General features: G+C 40.2%; 1 protein-coding gene across 1 annotated transcript in view; it reads left to right on the forward strand.

The window, feature by feature from the left end:
- The window catches only part of arhgap39 (Rho GTPase activating protein 39), a 106,795-nt gene that overhangs the window by 67,076 nt on the left and 23,947 nt on the right, over nt 1–15,772 (forward strand). The window contains exon 2 of the mRNA XM_040128962.1: nt 894–1,316. Within this exon, the coding sequence (XP_039984896.1) occupies nt 894–1,316 (423 nt within the window). The remainder of the gene's footprint in view (nt 1–893; nt 1,317–15,772) is intronic.

Below are 15,772 nucleotides of genomic sequence, written 5' to 3' on the forward strand. Positions count from 1 at the left end.
ACATTTTGGGCATTATTGGCAATATTGGTTCTCAAACAGTAACCTGTTTATAGACTTATAGTTCATAAACTGTGGATGTCATCACGGTGGGTTCATGTTAGTTGATCTGTGTGCAACAGAGAGTGTTTTGGAATTTTACTAAAAATTCCAAAACACTTTAATTTTTTACTTGTTTGTACTGTATACAATTACTGAGGTATATATACAGTGAGATTCAATTGGCTCCACACAATTTAATGCGCTATATAATTCAAAGACTGCACAAGTCATCATAGTGAGCATATGTATAGTTGATTCAATTGCAATACAAAGCATTTTGAAATAAGGATTGAACTTGAACTGTGTACAGGTGCTGAGTAATAAATACAATGGATGTGATCCCTCAATTGGCAAAAAGCAGTAAATCTGGGCAGAAGTGAAAGAGAGGTTTTTGTCCCTCCCTCATTACTGCAGTTGAGGTACCTTTCAGCAAGGCATTTCACCCAGTGACTGTGCTTGTACTGGGTAGCTTCTTGTGGAAATGTGTGAACAGGGAATTGCCGAAAAAGATAAAGGCAACAAAAGAAAAGAAAAAGGTTAAAAGTTAAAAAAGTTAAAAAGGGTACAAAAAAACCTTCAGGTACACAAAGTATGCAGGAAGTGGCTCACATGCAGCTGCTTTTCTGGTATTGGGATAAACAATAAAAAGGATGTTCATGCTTCTGTTTTAAACTGTGAAGGTGGCATGCTGTTGCTGATATGTTATTTTTCATGTTATTATACTTGTTTTCTGCTGAGTGGTCACTTTCAGAATGCAGTGAACTGTTCTCAGTTGTTGTCGAGGCAGAGCTTGACCTCCAGTAGTCACAGGTCACAATTTGCTAAAAGCCTCATTCTGAACTGTTCCTCTGCAGGTTGGAGTGGGTGGAGATCATTGAGCCACGCACACGGGAGCGTATGTACGCCAACCTGCTGACGGGTGAGTGCGTGTGGGACCCTCCGCAGGGTGTTCGCATCAAGCGGACCGGTGAGAACCAGTGGTGGGAGCTATTTGACCCTAACACCTCACGCTTCTACTATTACAACGCCTCCACCCAGCGCACAGTGTGGCACCGGCCCCAGGGCTGCGACATCATCCCACTGGCCAAGCTGCAGACTCTGAAGCAGCACACCGATGCCACAACCCCCCGTCCTGCAGGAGGAGGAGGTGGAGGAGGGAGAGCATCCGCTGACAACAGCCCGGGAAGGAACAGTGGGGTCAGCCGGGAGGGAAGCACTTCCTCCTCCCTTGACCAGGAGCTGTCTGAAAAACAGGGCAACAGAGAGGAGGCAGACAGGTAAGGCTGTTGGTCTCTTAGTGAGTCACGTGACAGGGGCTGGCAGAAATTGAAACCTGCCAAGCAGATGGTAGAAATTAATTATTTTCACAAGTAGAAACATTAAAGAAGAAAGCCATTTTACATGTGAAAGTCTGTTTACAGGTGATGGAGTACAAAAGTGAAAAGACTGGTATAAAACCTTCTGTGGATCCAGAGAGAGCTGTGCACATTCTGATAAACTGCCCCAAGTGATGTCACCTGGGACAATTTAATGTATTATGCCAGGTTTTGACAATTTTTTTTTTTCAGTTTATCGCGAGTCTGTCGCAAGTCCGGCAGTGTTAAAGGAGCGCAATGCTGAACTGGTGGAGTATTCTTCAAAACTCCCAAATCAAGATCCAAATCAGATCCCTAGTCCTGAACTGTGGCTTTAATAAAACTAATACACACACTCCACACACACACACACACACATGCACACACACAGTACAGTCACAACAGTGTGAAGAGTTTTTTATTTTTTTCTATAAAAAATAAATAATAATAATAATGCTGCCTTATAGTCCAAAAAGAAAGGAAAAAAACTGTGTAAAATCTCATATCTCCTTGTACCCATCTCCAGAATACAAAGAGGCATGTTCAAGCTAAAATATTGTGTTAAAGATGCTCTCAAGTCCTGAGTCTTAATATTTCGTCCTGTTGATTCTGAAGTCAGCAAGTTGTGAGTCCAAATCATGTTGTTATTTCAAAGATACTTATACACTGTACATTAGTTGAAGTTCTCATTTATCTCAGAGAGCAACAGCTTACAAACATCTGCGGGTTTAGAATTTACTTCCTGCAGAGCAGGCCAATCAAAAGCCTGAAATAATCAATAGTCATTGCTGATACTTACACTGTATGAACATTAAAGCCCAAGTGATATTAAACTTTCATGAAAAACTGAACAGCTAAAGGTTCTGCACCGGAAAAACACAATGTGAATAAACAATCAGAAGGGGGAGGAACAAGGGGTGAGAGTGAAGGGGAGAAATTGGGTCACACTAGATTCCATATTTTCTCACGAGTCTGAGGATCCTCTCTGATAACATAAAGTCAGAGGCATAAACCCACTTTATATAAATAATTTACATGCCACCTGTAGTTTTCCTGTAAAAGGTCAGAATTAGAAGGCATCTTCCCATCCTCGTTTCAGTTCCTCTCCGTCCTTTCCTGTCTATCTCTTTTTGTCTTATCATCCCATCCTCTCCTTTCTGTTGCTGTCACTGTCCATTAATTCCCTCCTCTCTCACCTTCAGAGTCTCTCACGTCTCTTTACACTCAGTTTGTCTCTGTCTCACCCTCAGCCTCCTATCATCCCCCTCCTCCCCTCTGTCTAACCAGTCTTGGTTTGCTGTAATCTGCTGCAGTCTGCAGTGATTGGTGGATATGCCTGGCTGGGGTCACAGTGTCCTGTAAATGTCTTCTCTACATTCACACACTGAGTACACTCAGAGTACACAGTGTGCAAGCGCTCTAGCTGTTCTAGCCAGTTATTCACATTGTGTACACTCAGAGGAACAGCAAATCACTGCTCTTAGAGATAATTACAGCCTCTGTCTTTATGTCTGTATGTAGCTCAAGGAGAACAACAAGTATGGTGACGCAGATTTGTCAGACAAATACTGCCCCAACAACCTGCTGACCAGCTGATGATTTTGAAGTTTGTAGTCTTACGAGTTGTGAAGAGGATTCATCCTCTGGAGAGCATAAATGTATTCAGTAAATGGCATAGCAATCACACCATTAGATTTGATGTCTTTTGTGAGGTTTTGGACTGATGGTGTTGCTAGAAGAAAGGTCAGAGGTCACCAGAAGCAGTAGAAGTCAAAGACTCCAGGGATCATGAATATCCAAAATAAATTTCATTGCAGTCTGGTCAAGTTGTCCAGGTATTTGCTCTGGACAAAAGTAAAGGATGGATAGACACATTTAACTGTACAACATCACCATCAATTCTACTGTTCTGACGCCTTATAATGTTCAGTTTTTGTTTGTATGTGGTTCTACTGGTCTGCATTATAGTGAGAGGTGTTTTCTAATGCGTCAGAGCTGTGTTAAGTTACTGCTGATGCCAACCTAACATTTTCTGCCGCTGCTTCACATTAAAAGCTTTCCACCGGCAAACCAGCAGGAGTCTATTATTGTGAAGGAGCTTTTAGAAAGACAGTTAGCAGGGCTTTTTTAGCGGTGCTATTCTTTAATAACAACACTAGATCAAAACCTAATCAATGGCTAGTCGCCCTATATCTCTTTGCTTTGCTCTCCTACTGTCTGTGCTCACATATACAGTATTTTAATATGTTTTAATACATGTTTTTCTGTTTCTGTTGTCAAACAATGGAAGTATGAAATATTGACTGAAACGTGGCCCATTAAGACAACATGTTAACCAGCAGTCACTTCCAAGGCATTTCCAAGCTGCTACTCTGAACTGCTAAAGTCTTGATTTTATAACCACAACTTCGTCTGACAAAATAACCAGACAAAAAAATGTTAAAGACAAGAGCTGTGCTGTGATTTGGGCTGTATTTACTTGTAAAATGATCACATAGAGAGAAAGTTAGAAGCTCATTCACGTCTGTGTCCGCTGCCGTACGGTCAATTGAATGAGACGCATAGAGAGGTGTGTCTGCAGAGGGAAAGCCTGACCTTGTGCTCACAGGGCAATACTAGCGACTCTTTTTCTACAGGAAGTAGCTAAAGTTTGTCCAGAAAGTTGCTAGATTTGTTGCTAAGTGCTTTTGTGAGGAAAAGTCTCCAAAGGAGTCTGAAAAGTTGGTAAATCTTGGCGATTTGGTTGGTAAAGGCGCTAAGTTGGCAACACTGCCTTTAAACCCCCCCCCTCGATGACGCAATAGAAACTGTTTGCACCAATTCATTTTGAAAGAGCAACGACCAATGGTGTAACATTAGCATTCATTCACGTGGCATTCAGCTGAAAGATGGTGTAACTTTATCATGTACTCAGTCAGTCAGTCATAGGCATTTGTGTTAATAGGGCTGGCCCAGCTGTTTTGGTCCAGCCAAAAATTGGTCTACATTACAAGATTTAAGGCAGTATTTGTTCAGTGGATCAGTTTTGAATATTGAAGTGAGGAAGAAAAAATGGCCGCAGTCAGCCGTTGGATGAAGAACTGCAGGTGACAGACACTTACTTTGGTTTGTGAGAAGCAGAACATGTTCAAAACATCATAAACTCATTTAATTGTACCATGCTCATTACTGAAAAACATTTGCACTGTCATCAAAGCCTTAATGCTTGAGGCTGCATGTGTCTTATTTCAGCTCAAGTATTCCCAACCCCTAATGGAAACTGCACTAGCAACACTTGCACACACAGTAGTGAAGTTGAACACACACTGTATTTTCTGCACACACAGTAGTTGCAGGCAGAAATCAATTCAATTTAATTCAATTTTATTTATAAAGCGCCAAAACATAACAGAGGTTATCTCAGGACACTTTTCATGTAGCGCAGGTCTAAACCGGACTCTTTGTAGTTATATTTACAGAAACCCAACATTCCCACATGAGCAAGCACTTGGCGACAGCGGCAAGGAAAAACTCCCTTTTAACAGGTAGAAACCTTGAACAGAACCTGGCTCATGGTGGGCGGCCGTCTGCCCCAACCGGCTGGGTTGAGGGAGGGAGAGAGAGAGAGAGAGAGAAAGAGAGAGAGTGACAGAGAAAGAGAGTGGGGGGGGCATGTCTACTGGGGCATAGCACATTAGACATATAATATAAAGATGTGTAACAATAATGAAACTAATAATAAAACTAATAATTATAATAATAGGGTGAAAAATAGTACTTATAAAACTAAATAATAAATATAAATAATTATCATGATAAATAATTTTCATCATAATTATTAATAATAGTTGATAATCATAATAATTGAAGCAGTGGGTGTTGAGCAGGATCATGGGGGCATTAGGTGGTTAGCAGTCACAGATCCAGACTCTGCAGCACCAGGGGCAGAAATACCTGCAGAAAGCAACAGGAACAGAGTGGACAGAGACGAGAAAGCACAAAACTACGGGAGAGACAAGAAGTCAAGTTAGTAACAAGCACTGATGGGATATGAATGTGTACAGATGGAGAGGAAGAGGAGGAGAGAGGAGCTTGGTGCATAATGGGCAGTCATCTGGCAGTCTATGCCTATAGCAGCATAACTAGGGGATGGTTCAAGACACCCTAACTGTAAGCTTTATCGAAAAGGCAGGTTTTAAGCCTACTCTTAAACGTGGAGAGGGTTTCTGCCTCCTGGACCCAAACTGGAAGATGGTTCCACAGTAGAGGATTCTGATAACTGAAGGCTCTGCCTCCTATTCTACCTTTGGAGACTCTAGGAACCACAAGCAAGCCTGCATTCTGGGAGTGCAGTGTTCTACTGGGGTAATAGGGTACTATGAGCTCTTTCAGATATGATGGTGCCTGACCAGTAAGGGCTTTGTAGGTGAGGAGGAGGATTTTAAATTCTATTCTGGATTTTACAGGGAGCCAATGCAGAGAAGCTAACACAGGAGAGATGTGATCTCTATTCCTTGTTCCTGTCAGTATTCGCGCTGCAGCTTTCTGGATCAGATGGAGAGTATTTAAAGATTTGTTGGGACAGCCTAATAATAAGGAATTACAATAATCCAGCTGAGAAGTAACAAAAGCATGGACTAGTTTTCAGTGTCTTTTTGAGTAAGGATATGGCTGATTTTTGCAATGTTACGTAGGTGAAAAAAGGAAGTCCTTGAAGTTTGTTTTGTGTGAGAGTTAAAGGACATATCCTGATCAAAGAGAACTCAGAGTTTCCTAAAGGTGGTGCTTGAGGCCAGGGCAATTCCATCAAGAGTGACTATATCATTAGATAAGGTGTTTCTGAGGTTTTGGAGGCTAGGCAGAATAACTTCAGCATTGTCTGAGTTTAACAGAAGAAAGTTCCTGGTCATCCAGGTCTTTATGTCCTTAAGGCAAGCTTGAAGTTTAGCTAACTGATTGGTTTCACTAGGCTTTATTGACAAATACAATTGGATATCATCAGCATAGCAATGGAAGTTTATGGAGTGTTTCCTAATAATATTGCCTTAAGGAAGCATATATAAGTTCAATAGAACTGGTCCAAGCACAGAACCTTGTGGAACTCTGTGACTAACATTGGAGTATATGGAGGATTTATTGTCAAATGCACAAACTGAAATCGATCTGATAGATAGGACCTAAACCAGGTCAGAATGGTTCATTTAAAGCCAATTAAATGTTCCAGTCTCTGTAATAGGATATGATAGTCAATGGTATCAAATGCAGCACTAAGGTCTAACAAGACAAGTACAGAGACAAGTCCTTTGTCCAATGCAATTAGAAGATCATTTGTATCTTTCACCAGTCACTGTCTCTCTGCTACGTTGCACTCTAAATCCTGACTGAAAATCCTCAAATGAACTATCATCATGTAAAAAGTCACACAACTGTTTGGTGACAGCTTTCTCAAGGATCTTAAAGAGAAAGGGAAGGTTAGATATTGGTCTGTAGTTGGCTAAGACATATGGATCAACAGTAGGCTTTTTAAGAAGAGGTTTAATTACAGCTGTTTTAGAGGACTGCGGTACATAGCCTGTTAATAAAGACATATTGATTTTACCTAATAAAGAAGTGCTAACTAAGGGTAAAACTTCCTTAAGAAGCCTAGTTGGGATGGGGTCTAAGAAACAAGTTGATGGTTTAGGTGAAGACATTATTGAAGTTAATTGGTGAAGGTCGATGGGAAAGAAACTGTCTAAGTATACATCCGGTTGCCCAGCTGTTTCTAAGGTGCCTTTGTTTGAAGATAGGTCGGTGCCGGTTGAGGGCAGGAGGAGGTAAATTTTGTCGCTAATAGTTAGAATTTTATCATTAAAGAAGCTCATGAAATCGTCACTCCTGAGAGCTGTAGGAATAAATGGATCAGTAGAGCTATGACTCTGTCAGCCTAGCTACAGTGCTGAAAAGAAACCAAGGGTTGTTTTTATTTTCCTCTATTACAGATGATTAATAAGCTGCTCTGGCATTACATAGCGCCTTTCTATATGTTTTAAGACTATCATGCCAGGCTAAGTGGGATGCTTCCATTTTGGCAGAACGCCATATCCTTCCAAGTTTTTGCGTAGTTTGCCTTAATATTCAGGTTTGGGAGTTAAACCATGGAGCTAACCTCCTTGTTTTATTATCTTCTTTCTTAGAGGGGCAATAGATTCAAGTGTCATTATCATTGAGCCTGCACCACTATCAACAAAATGGTCAATTTGGGAGGGACTACATTGAGAATAGGAGTCCTCTGTTATATAGTAACATGGCGGTAAATTAAGTGCTGATGGAGTCAGCACCTTATTTACTTGTTACTTATGGCAAGTTTTGGTATGAAAACACAATCAAAATAGGGCCTAATGATGCTAATGTCCGTAAGTTTATGTGTCCATTCATTTGTCCAGCATGGTGGTCCAACCTGCACAGACATCAACTCAGACATTATCTGTTCATAATAAATACTGAAAGTAGAATCAGACAACATGATATTCTCTTTTCATATTGGTTCACCACCAGCATTTAGTTATAGCAGGTAGCAGTCCAGCAGTCTCTTTAGTGTGGCAGGCTGAAGATGGAGTGAATGCTGTTGAAGAGAGCAGGACAGGCACTTTGTCATAGACCACACAGCTTCCTCTCTGACAGATGGGAGATATCGACCTCTACGCAGCTATACCTTCCCACACACACCAAGGATCCCATTAAAGGATTGAGTGAGGGAGGGACAAATGGAGAGAAAGAGGGCAGAGAAAAAAGGGGAAGAGGTGGAGAGGATAGGAGAGACAGATGAGAAGAGAGAAGAGGATAGATAGTCTCTTGGGTCGGTATGTTTCTCACACGCTTTGTGATTCAGCATCACTTCATTCATCTGTGCTAAATGTAGACAGAAAATTGACTAAATATATAGCAAATACAGACCCACAAGCGCAAATAGACAAGGTCACCTGGTTTTGTTCACATCATTGACCCCCAGTGGAATGAAAGATCTGATATTCTTTTGGACTGCTGTTGCTCTGAAATAGCCGGCAGCTATTCAGTATAGCAGAGACCTTCCTGTCTATGGATAATTTACATCAATCTCTCACATTTAATGTTTGCCCAATACTATTGCAGCTGTTTTACCAATCTAATTACATGGTCTAATATACAGAGTGTGCAGGAGGCAGAATAGAAACGTCAATACGCCTACTCATTCGCTGTGAATGCTCTGGACAATGACCTGCTCTATTCACACATCGGCTCAATTGGACATTACATGGACTTAGTACTAGGGGGCTGGCAGGATAAAATCTGTTTAATGTTTGGTTCAATGGATTCGGACGTTTGCGTTCACACTTAGAGCTCCTCTGGGTGATGTCTAGTAAAGTTCAGGGTTGCAGTGCATGTGTGAAAGCAGCTAATGAAATACAATCCAGGAAGACCAGTTTAACTTATGTTTTGTTGCAAGGGTTGTGAGGTAAACAGTAGAAATGTGTGCTTCCACATATTTGATTGGCCACCTTCCTGGATGATTTTTGAATGTTTTCCAACAAAAGGTGAACTAGGTTAAACTTTTTTATTTGGATGATCCTGACTTTTTTTTTTGGAGCCCTCTGGAATCGAGTGATCCCATTCAAATGCATGAGGGGCTGCATTTTTTCATGCAGTGCTACTGTCAGTCTGAAAGATGACTTCGCCAAACAGCCCAGTTCCAAAGGAAAGCATGCCTTTTCTGCTTGGTTAAGCCCAGTCCTTGTTTAGTTCATTTTTAGATGGAAGTGGACCCAGGCATTACCAAAAAAAACTCATGTGGACATAACTTATACACCTGTTCACCAAAAACAAAACTGAGTTGGTCCACCCACTAAACTCCGTAGTCAATGGTAGCAGCCATAAAACAAAGATGGGTCTTCCTCTGGACATATAACAAAATGGTTCCATGTTCATGGCACAAAGCTGCAGTTCATTCATGGTTTATCACAAAAAATACCTCAACACTTAGTCCCCTGGCTAGAGAGGGTCATCAACATGTTCAATGCACAAAAATTTGCAAATACCCTAATAGCATTTTTACGCTGCAAAAATATCAAAGCCACTATAATAATTAAGGCATATTCTGAACCAGACTCAGCAATAATGAAGCAGCACTTTGTATGCACAGTGCCTAGGAAACAATACATACTGAGTGGACTAAGTAGGCACACCATGAACTAAAACAGGCAGCTGAACAGCAAATCTGCTGTAGCTATTGCAAACATGAAGAGAATATGGTATAGTAAAGAGTCACTGGAAGTAATTGAGAAGTCAGAGAAAATATTGAATTAACACGGAGCACAATATTCTACAAATTTAGCTTAGAACCATAAACTACTGAATCATAGCTAGCCCTTCCAACAACAGAGGACTAGAGGCCTCAGTGTGCTTCAAACAAAGTGGAACGGAACCACCTCTCCGTTATTGAAATTTTTGTATCTTTCCGAAACAGTTGGCCTTGTGCAAAAGCATGAATGGCTTCCAAAAGTGAATGTCTGAAGGTGTTTGCCAACCCCTTTTTACGATCTGTTAGGTTGAAACTACAAAGACACACAAAGGACAGAATTCTTGGCGAAAGATTGGAGAGGCTATTCACACTGCCTTCCAGTGCATACATCAGATTCACTATGAAAGCTAGACATGTCATATGACTTTATTCGTTTCAAGCACACTGAGGCGTTAGCTACTGACATTAACTCACTGATACTAGCTTAGAGTATACAACCCAAGAAGTGAAGAAAACACCTTTGATGATAAAAAATGCTCTGGCAAGCCTTAACTCCTGCTGATACTTTCATTTGAATTTACAAATATCTGGAACTGCGATGGAGAGATGTAGCATGGAGTGTGTAGTGGGGAGGTGAGAAATGCAGACCTTTCACTGCTTCTGGTGGAAAGGAGCACCAACCTAGGAGTTAGAGACTAGAAGGCACCAGCTTTTAAAAAACTACCTGCAATCAGCGGGTTGTAATTGCTAGAAGATGAAAGGCTGAGACTACATGATCAAAGAATGCCTTTTTGTGGGGCACACACTCTACATTAGTAAAGGTCACAAATGACTTTGTTGTTAAAATGACTTGACCAGTGCATACATCAGCTTGAGGTATCTACTGCTGAAGCCCTGCCTTTGGTGGTCAGGAAATATAACCATCTTTACAGAAAATTGTCTTTGTGATAAACTCTTTGTATGCCTGGTTGATAAATCTTTAATCCAGCGAATGAGGCTAAAACATACAGTACATCTCTTTACAGGTCCAACTGCACAAAAATTACAAATTGGCATTGTCACTTCCCCCTCCTGCGCCAAGCCTTATCCTGCTGCCTGTGTCTCTTGCTGTGAAATAGATTCGTGAATGGTCCAGGAAACTGATGTATGCATGTGTGTGTGTCCACATGTATGCCTGTGTGTGTGTGAGAGAGAGAGAGAGAAAGATCTTGAGTGAGACTGAGAGAGTTGGTAGCCACTTCACATAGAACCACATCCAATGAAGAATGGGTGAGAACAGATCTCCCGGCCATCTGGACTGACAGTCTGCAGCTGTGCCACCAGGCCTCGCACCACACACACACACACACACACACACACACACACACACACACACACACACACACAAACACACACACACACACACACACACACACACACACACACACACACACACACACACACACACACACACAGTCTCTCTCTCTCTCTCTCTCTCACACACACACACACACACACACACACAGGAGCAGCAGTGGCAATTAGCTATTAGAGTCACAGTTACAACGGGGTCTGGACCACATGTAAACTGATACACACAAACCCTTTAATGTTCTGTGGCAAGTTGTAGAGTGCAGAGGAGAGTTTTTTTATTCCTGTTTTGTATTTTTAATGTTTAATTCTGTTTTTAAGCTAATTTGGTCTAACTTAACAGAAACAGTAACACAGATGACCTGAGGGTCATTATGGCAATATAATAAGCAATATAATAAGTAATATACTTATATTGATATGTAAACTGCAAATCAGTGAATCAGGACCCCGAAGGCTGTTTGTTAAGAGCTGGAGGGATGATTTCCAGTGGTGGCAGTTCACAGTCTAGTGGCACCCCTTTCATTTCATCCTCCATGGCCTCTTGTGCTTGGCAGTGGTTGTAAGGTTAAAGTCAAACCACCTCTCTTTTAGCTCTGACACAGGCAGTTTTGTCTTCGTACAGTATTATCCGTGCCAGAGACAACTTCTGAGCCATTACTTTTCTGCTCACAATTTTGATAAGATGTCTACAAGCCACATGCTTTGTCTTGTAGTAAATAGTCTAGTAAATTGTTTACACATTGATAGTTTTCATGATTGATTAACATATCAATTTTCAACATACATACAAATTGTATCTAAACTGTCATTGTATAATCAATGAACTTCCTGTTGATTAATCAGTTAATCAACTAAACATTTAAGCACTACTGATGACTGCTACTCTCTTCTAGGATTCCTTAGGCATAGAAGAAGTTAGAAAATAGGATCATTTAGTACAAAATTCCCTTTTTGTATTTAGTGTTTCCTTGCCAAGATGCAATGGAGCAATCTTAACACAAAGAGGGAATTTTTTCAGAGGAATCATTTCAGTGACTAATAATTCAGAATATATATATATATATATATATATATATATATATATATATATATATATATATATACACAATTTTTACATGGGCTAAGAAAAACTCAGTTTCAAATGTTGTTTTACATTTTTAATTAATTTAAGGCATTAAAAAAAACAATACCTAAAAAAAGCTCATGTGATCAACTAACAAACTAATTTGGCTCAGAGAGATGGTTTATAGGTAATCATCAGGCAGGACTTGATGATACATGATAGTGTCCAGTTAGTGGCCGAAACAGCAGGTACTTACTACGTCACCATACTTCCAAATGAATTTTCTGAAAAAGTCTGAAAAAGTCTTACCTGTTATCCTGATTTGGTTTTATGTCTACACCAGGTTGAACAGCTGTATGTTACTAATGGTGAAAAGAGCTCGGACAATATCTGACTGTTTAGATTTATGCAATACAGTGTGTGAACAAATAAGCATGTTTTGTGTAAATGTGAAGAAAAGACTGTATGCAGCTTTTCACTTCTCTGCATGTGTTTTGAATCTTGTCATAACAAATCATAACAAATAACAACCGGGGGTTGGGATCAGGCTCAGGTGTTGTTTGAATGCTTGTTCTTTGATTGGCATTATTCTCTCTTATTGAATGAACATATAAAGTCCTTGGGTCAAATCCCACTCAATATTCAACACTTTATTGTCTTATTTGACATATATGACAAGTGTAAAGGTGTAAATATTTAAAGACACATTGAGAAACAAAACAAGACTAGGTCAAAACATAGGCTATGGCTGGACCCTCTTTTATCTGTTTGCTTCTCTTCTCCTCTCTGTGCTCACAAATACAGTATTTTAATATAGCTGAATTCCCAATAAAGCTGTTCTCATTTACATGTTTTTCTGTTTCTGTTGTCAGACAATGGAACAAGTGTGAAATAGTAACTATAGCGTGGCCCATTAGGACAACATGTTAACCAGCAGTCACTTCCAAGCCATTTCCAAGCTGCTGCTCTGGACTGCTGAAATCCTGATTTTATAACCACAACGTCGTCTGACAGAATCACCACAGTTAAAGACAACAGCTGTGCTTTTAGGTTTGTCCTAAAAGTCGCTAGATTTTTCGCTAGGTGCTTTTGTGAAGAAAAGTCGCTAAAGGGGTCAGAAAATTCAGTAAATCTAGCAACAAAGGTACTGCCTGTAAACACCCCCCTGATGACGCAATAGAAACAGTTTGCGCCAATTCATTTTCAAAGAGCAATGGTCAATGGGGAAAGTCCAACACTCGGCTAGCAGACATGCGGCATTCGGTTGACCAGTGGTGTAACTTTATCAGTCACTTACTCACTCACTCACTCACGGACACTCGTGTTTATAGGGCTTGCTTGCTGTCGTGGTCCTGCTTACTCATATATACATACCTACATATACAGGTATATACATACTTACATATATTATATACAGAACAGTACATACCATAAAAAAGCATCCATATAACAAGACAGAGGGAGAGAAAAATACCGCCCATGGGCAGAAGAAGCCCATCTTCATAAAATAGTAGAAAATATCTTTTCAATCACCCCTTGAGAATAAAGCCAAATTGTCCTCGTATATCGAGTTTAGGTGTAAGATATTCTTATGAAGCCTTAGCGTGTACTTTGATCCTCATGTTTCTAATGCTTCTTTCACAAAAAAGCAGCAGAGACTCAAGTGTGGTCGTCACTGAGATACAAATTCTGTTATATTATCCTCACTGTTCTGCACTGTCATTTGCAAATACAGTTAAGGCTTATTTTCCGTAGTGTGTCTTTGCCACGTAACAACCAAACATATGTTCAAATGTGTGGAGATATAACAGACATTCATGGGTAGTTTTACAGTGTTATAATATAGTATTTGATTAGATCAAAGGTGAATACTGCCCCTAGACCAACAGTAAGAGAGCCGTTTGAAGAATATTGATTGGGGACTGTTTTGTGTTGTTTGGTTCTTGGTCTTGAATTGTCTCTAGCCCGGTTGGACTCAATGTCGAGACTACTCTGACCTGGACTTGCCTTGGACCCGACGAACAGTAAGTGGTCTTGATTATAACCATATACCAAAGATAACTTTGTGCTGCTTCTTGCAAAAATTTGATGTCAGATATAAGTGTTTGATCAATCAGATCCCTGTCCATTTAATGACGTTACAAGATTGAGGCAGCAGCACGAATTTGCCATCATTTCTCAACCTACCTTACGTTTGATTGGTGAAGAATTATCTGCGTCATCACTACAGGCCGAGGTTACTGTATAAACAAAAACTGTGAGATTAAGGTGAATGACAAGGACAGGAATAAATTCAGTGCCACTGTAAACAAATGAACACATCATGAGCTGTCCTCAAACACACTGCCAGTCATTCAATCTCACCTTCCTCTTGTTGTCTTGCCAAGATTGAGCCAACCCAAATCTGTCTTTTTTTTGTTTGTTGAGAAGCATGAAAAGCAGAATATCACCATCCCTGCTAGAGTTTGGAGACTCCATTGCTGACCAGTTGCACCAGAAGAAAATGAAATAAAACATTAAGTAGTGGACAGTTTTGCCTCAGATTTGGTGTGCGTTGCTACTGTGAAATTTATACACACTAAACTTTCACATTTTTTGCATTAGAATTTTATTTTGGATCCAGTGTACAACACTTTTATGCCCAAACATGAATTTAACCCACGTAGTTTGTATTCAGGCATATGGTATATTTGAATTTTTACATTTTTACAGGGGACTCTGTTCTTTTTCATTTTCATATGTTTTTCTAGACTACTTTTTATAAGCCTGACTTGTAAAGTTCATGTTCTTACTGATTCATGACAGGTTTTTCATTGGAATGAAAGTGTTTCTACAACATTGACAAATTCTCCCCTTCTTTTACATAAACTGAGGTACATTCCAGCGTGTCGCTTTTGTGACTCAATCCACATACAGTACTACTGTATGCTGCCTATGGAAGAATTAAGAATAAAAGCAGCTTCTCTTGAGAATTGAAATGGAATAGATAGAATTAAAAGGGAAATGTAGGTCCTGAAAAAGGTCTTGATGTGGAAATGTGACTGTAATCATATTTGCTGCTGATTTGTAGTACTGGCACAAACAAACTTTACACACCTCTGGCCACTGTTTGATACACAGTGGGATTTTTTGGTACATTAGTGAAATATTTCAGTCACTGGAAGATGACTGAGCAACAGAAATTAGTTTTTGGTTTAAAAAATGGTGCACAAAAAGAAAAATGAGAGGAGGAGATCTGCAGGTTGACGCCGCAGTGACTGAGATAGATGGAGACAGATTGGAAGAAGCAGGGAATGTGTAAATTGATTTGAAGTTCAAGTGATCATGAATACTTTAAGGATAAGGAGAGAAAGAACAGCGTTCACTGTGTTGCTAGGACTAGCCAGGGCTCCAGACTGCGACCAAAACGGTCACATGTGTGCAAGTCAAAATTTCACGTGGTTGCATTCGTGCGGGTGCATGATGATCATTAGGCAGTTTCGGTGGCCCTCCAGCATGCGTACTGCGTTAGCCATTTTGGATGAAAGTAGAACTTTTTCTTCTTCACTGGCTCAGTCGGTCTCTCCCTACCTGCACTCTCCCTATGTGCACTGGTGATGAAACACGTGAAACAATCCATTTAGCTGTTACTCTCCTCATCTGTGTTCCAAAGACTAAGAGGTCTATAGCTTATTATTGAAAAAAAAAACAAAATGAGGAGAGAGGGGAGGAGACTGTTGGAAAGAG

The sequence above is a fragment of the Xiphias gladius genome, chromosome 6 (genome assembly GCF_016859285.1).
Source record: "Xiphias gladius isolate SHS-SW01 ecotype Sanya breed wild chromosome 6, ASM1685928v1, whole genome shotgun sequence".
Lineage (NCBI taxonomy): Eukaryota > Metazoa > Chordata > Actinopteri > Istiophoriformes > Xiphiidae > Xiphias > Xiphias gladius.